This window comes from Chlamydotis macqueenii, chromosome 8 (assembly GCF_036417535.1).
Source record: "Chlamydotis macqueenii isolate bChlMac1 chromosome 8, bChlMac1.mat, whole genome shotgun sequence".
NCBI lineage: Eukaryota > Metazoa > Chordata > Aves > Otidiformes > Otididae > Chlamydotis > Chlamydotis macqueenii.
The window spans coordinates 2467250-2472464 of record NC_141563.1 but is presented as its reverse complement, the minus strand read 5'-3'; the positions used below and the strand labels follow the sequence as shown (position 1 = coordinate 2472464).

General features: G+C 50.6%; 1 protein-coding gene across 1 annotated transcript; it reads left to right on the top strand.

The window, feature by feature from the left end:
* The first annotated feature begins 1221 nt into the window (after positions 1-1221).
* LOC147599839 (olfactory receptor 14A16-like) lies at positions 1222-2157 on the top strand. Its single transcript, XM_086753664.1, has one exon. It carries the CDS (start codon positions 1222-1224, stop codon positions 2155-2157), a length of 936 nt encoding a protein of 311 aa, XP_086609790.1.
* The last annotated feature ends 3058 nt before the right edge of the window (positions 2158-5215 follow it).

Genomic DNA, 5215 nt, shown 5'->3' with positions numbered 1-5215 from the left:
TCATTACCTCTCGTCCTGTCGCAACAGGCCCTACTAAACAGCCTATCCCCATCTTTCTTGTAGGCCCCCTTGAGGTACTGGAAGACCGCTATCAGGTCTCCCCGGAGCCTCCTCTTCTCCAGGCTGAACAGCCCCAACTCTCTCAGCCTGTCCTCATATGAGAGGTGCTCCAGCCCTTTTATCATCTTCGTGGCCCTCCTCTGGACCTTCTCCAACTGGTCCATGTCCTTCTTGTGCTGGGGGCTCCAGAACTGGACACAATACTCCAGATGGGGTCTCACCAGGGCAGAGTAGAGGGGGAGAATCACCTCCCTCGACCTGCTGGCCACGCTTCCATTGTGAAAACACTTACATAAATTTTTAGATGTCCTTCTATGCTGTGAGTTTCCCCCAAGCCTGCCAAACTGTCTCTTACCATCTTTGTCTTATCTGAAATTCCCATGGATAAGCACAGAGATGCTATGACCAAAGAAATGCTGTTGAGCTGGGCTAGAAGTGAGGTGCTGAGACCTTGAGTAAGGGTGAGATATTTAGTGGTCTGCATTGGATCCCTGTGCTCTCAGCAGTGTCTGCTGGCATCTCACAAAAACATAGCAGTGAACTCGCCCTTAATCTCAGAATGCTGCAAGCCCAGATCACGTGTGACTGATGGACAGAGCAGCTCCCTTCACTCTGCTCTAAGCCAGAGGCAATCCTCTTCATATGCAGGATTCACTCTGTTCTCCCTGAGTGCAGAAGAAATGCTGAGACTTACTCACATGCTAAAACACTCCTCCAAAAAAAAAAAAAAAAAAGAGGGATTTTTTTCAATTTTTGAGTTTCCATCTGCTTTTCCTACCATCTTAATTTCTGAGAAGAGGAAATGCAGATGCTGACAAGCCCTTCTGCATTAGGGGTGATTTCATCTGGCAAAGTCGAACACCAGAGCTGGCCTCTCCTTCCACCATTCCCATGAACTCACTGCTGCAGAGCAGGGCGGACAACTGGGCAGCCAGCGGGCAGAGGCCCAAATCCTCATAGCACATTCAGCCAGCACCAAACCAGACCTTCAGCAACAGTGATGAAGGAAAGTCTTTAAAACTGCAAAAAAATTAAAAAGGGACAGAGTTTTTAGGAAGGGAAGAGTCTGTACAAAATTTCTTTAGTTTGGCTCAGAAAAGTCTCTCTGAGTTTGCAATGACTTTTCCTCCTTACAGGGGTTCCCATGCCCAGAGGAAGGAAATGTCCAACAGCAGCTCCATCACTGAGTTCCTCCTCCTGGCATTCGCAGACACACGGGAGCTGCAGCTCTTGCACTTCTGGCTCTTCCTGGGCATCTACCTGGCTGCCCTCCTGGGCAACAGCCTCATCATCACTGCCATAGCCTGCGACCACCGCCTCCACACCCCCATGTACTTCTTCCTCCTCAACCTCTCCCTACTTGACCTGGGCTGCATCTCCATTATTGTTCCAAAATCCATGGCCAATTCCCTGTGGAAAACCAGGGCCATCTCCTACTCAGGATGTGCTGCACAGGTCTTGTTCTTCTTCTTTTTGATGTCAGCAGAGTACTGGCTTCTCACCATCATGGCCTATGACCGGTACATTGCCATCTGCAAACCCCTGCACTACGGGACCCTCCTGGGCAGCAGAGCTTGTGTCCACATGGCAGCAGCTGCCTGGGGCAGTGGGTTTCTCCATGCTCTGCTGCACACTGCCAATACATTTTCACTGCCACACTGCCAGGGCAATGCTGTGGACCAATTCTTCTGTGATGTCCCCCAGATCCTCAAGCTCTCCTGCTCAGACTCCTACCTCAGGGAAGTTTGGCTTCTTGTAGTTAGTCTCTCAGTAGCATTTGTCTGTTTTGTTTTCATTGTGGTGTCCTATGTGCAGATCTTCAGGGCTGTGCTGAGGATCCCCTCTGAGCAGGGACGGCACAAAGCCTTTTCCACGTGCCTCCCTCACCTGGCTGTGGTCTCCCTGTTTATCAGCACTACCACGTTTTCATACCTCAAGCCCCTCTCCATCTCCTCCCCATTGCTGGATATGGTGGTGTCATCTCTGTACTCAGTGGTGCCTCCAGCAGTGAACCCGCTCATCTACAGCATGAGGAACCAGGAGCTAAAAGACACAGTGCAGAAGCTGATTCAATCAGCTCTTTCTCAGAAGCATTGAGCTGCCCATGTCTCTACAGAAGTGGTTGCAAATTCACCTCAGTGGTATTCGCTTTGGGTATTTTATCTATGCTAAGCATGTTTGTCCATGCCTGCATGCACTCCACTTCACCAGAGGCATGGACCCAGCCTGTCTGACACAGAGGTCTGTTCACGTGTGTCTGACACAAGGAAATTTCTGCATTCTCAGTGTCTGGAGGTTGGACTCTTCTTCCAAATTTGAGTTCAGGCTGAAGGAATTGCCCCCACAGTGCCGAGCTGCTCTGCTGGGGTTCCCCATGGGATGAGGGGAGGAGGGTTGGGTCAAGGTGTTTGAGAATGGGCCAGGCTGAGCCTTAACATGTGGGTGTCTGGTTCCCTTGGAGATGGTGAACGATCGACATTCCACACAGGGATCTGCCTGGGACTGTCAGCCCACGGCTTTCTCACCACAGCCCCTCACTATGCAGAGCAGGGCCTCCAGGTAAGGGCCATGTGGAGAGCACAGGGAGGGGACAGGGGCAGCAAGTCAGGTCAGCATGGACACATTGCCCTGGAGAACGGCTCTCTGGGGGCAAGGACACCCCTGAGGAAGAGCAAAGGAGCAACTCTGTGCTTCCAGGAGGGGGTCAATGACCAAGAGAAACCTATTTGTGAATGCACCAGCTTGGGGCAGCTTTCTCTATTGCTGGGGAGCCGCAGCAGCCTGAGGAGCCCCTGGGCCAGGAGTCTTTTCCTGGGAGAGGGGCTGGCACAGAACAACTTGTTGGCAGTGGACAAGAAGGATGTCTGGGAGACAGGCACAAGGGACACACGGAGACACTGTCCTCTGTCTCTTCATGCCATGGGTGGCCTTCAGCCCTGAGACACCTCTTTTTTCTTCCTTCACTCTCCATGCTTGGATGGGCCTCAGGAAACATCCATGAGCATGGAAGAAGCACAAACATCCTGGGCTGAGTTCCCATCACGGCGGGGGAAGAGGAAAGATTGTGAGACACATGGGAGTGCAGGGATGCAGTGGGGGTGTGTGGCAGTGTGTGTATAAAAGAGAGGAAGAAGATGTGAAATGGTGAGGGGTGGGAGTGTGTCATGCTCAAATGAAATATGTTCAGTTTTGATGTTGAGGCAGCAGAAGAAGGAAGATGCGCGGTTCAGGGCTGGGACACGGAGCTAAAAAGAGGAGTGAAGGGAGTCAGGGGTTGGCATCTTTAGTACCTGAGGAGCATTAGCGGGGCTTTGGAAGAAGCTGCACGGGTGATGGGGAACTCACAGCCATTGTGAGTTCAGTCAAACTTGGGACAGCAAGGGGTCAGAGTGAGGTGGGGAAGCAGGGGTGGAGATGGTCTCTTTGTTGAGTCTGCAACCCCCCAACAGAACTGAAATAATTTTCCTTTCTACTCTGGCTGCTGTCTCTTCCAATCAGGCCCCTGAGAAAACATGAGTTCCTTAAAGCCACAAGGCTTTTTTCCCATTCCCCACTCTCTATAGCAGCTGGGAGGTGTCCTACCGCTCTCCTGCACTCAGCATCACACACCTTCACTTCTCAGTGCTCCCATGAATGGCCGTCAGCATCCCATGAGGAAAAGGATGCCCCTGCCCAGGGTATGGGGTCACTACAAGATCATCCTGCTCAATGGAACACGTCAAGGGCTTTCACAGTCGCCTTAACACTGGATTTTCAACCTGTAAGCAGTGCCTCTGACTTCCTACTTCACCAGCACGCAGGGACAGGAACCTTATCTCTCATTCCTTCATGGGCCCTTCAGTGATGGCCCTCAGTGGAGCCCACTGACATCCCCAGAAACGTGGTTTGCTGCTGACTTTGACTGCTCTAGAGGCCACTTGAATCCACTTTCAGTGCCTGCAGTTCAGGAACTTGGCACCAGAGGGCTCATTAACATGCAAAATGCCCTAACAAGCCAAGTCTCTGGGCATAATTCAATTCCTCCGTTCTTAGGTGGCTAATTTGAGAGGCTACAGGAGTGTAGTCAAAGTACAAAGTTCTCAGTGATAACTGTCAGTAAGAAACTATTTATTCTTTATGCACCATGCCATTTTTTCTGCTTATGCATTACGTGCCATCAGCAAACTCCTGTTGATACTGATCTTGAGTCCTGATTGAATCGGAATATGTAGGCAAGTCAAGACCCTGTATGTCAGACACTCTATGGGCAGTCTTCATCCCCATGTACAACCTCACATATCTCTCCTCAGCCACCTGGGACTGGCAGCACCTCTGTTCAGATCAGAGCTTTCTCCACTCCAGCCTGTAGCTGCCTGATTTCGCCCATTGACACCAGTTTCCACTTGTTTTACTTGGGGAATGACGTGCACCTGGATACAGAATGATGTTTCTTAATTATAAAAAAAAACAAAACTAAATGAATTTCTAGTTCAATTTGAAAAAAAAAAATGCACTCCTCTGCTGTATATTAAGCCCACCTTACCTCCTCTGAAGTTTGCTTTCCACAGTGCATGGCCTTAGACCAAAGGAAAATACATTTTGTGTCAAGCACAGAGCCCAGGAGCCCCCAAAGCACTCCCTGCCCTGGACACTGTTTGTCCATATTTGCTAACAGCATATCACGCTCTGAAGCCATGAGCTCCCTCAATTCACAGAGGGAAGCAAAGGGACAAAGTCAGTGGAAAGCTCTTTTTTGAACAGCCTGTGCTAATCGCAGCAGATCTGGGCTATAGAAATGTCTTCAGGCAGGCTCTGCAGCATCGAGACCCACTCATTTCTCATTCTCCTCCAACACTGGACAGCTTGGATGCAATTGTCCCGAGTTTCCCTTCTCCTCAAGGGAGAGAAATGAGTTGTCTCAACTGAGATGCTTTGGCCTACCCTGCCTGTCCACCATCTCCTGCTCCAGAAATGCTCCCATCAGCCCTGGGTCACATTTCCCAGTCCCATGTGGGGGCTTCAGGTGCCCCTGGGTGTCCTGGAGGCAGTGGCCACCTCTCTGTGGGCAACTGCATCAAACCCTGAATGACGGTATCAGGAAGAACTTGAATCATGTGCAGAAGAGACATCGTAGTAACAAATGTGTAAGAAGACTTCGTTCTGAGAACTTGGACAC

Coding starts and splice junctions, on each gene's coding strand:
- LOC147599839 (XM_086753664.1), top strand. CDS start 1,222: ATGTCCAACAGCAGCTCCATCACTGAGTTCCTCCTCCTGGCATTCGCA.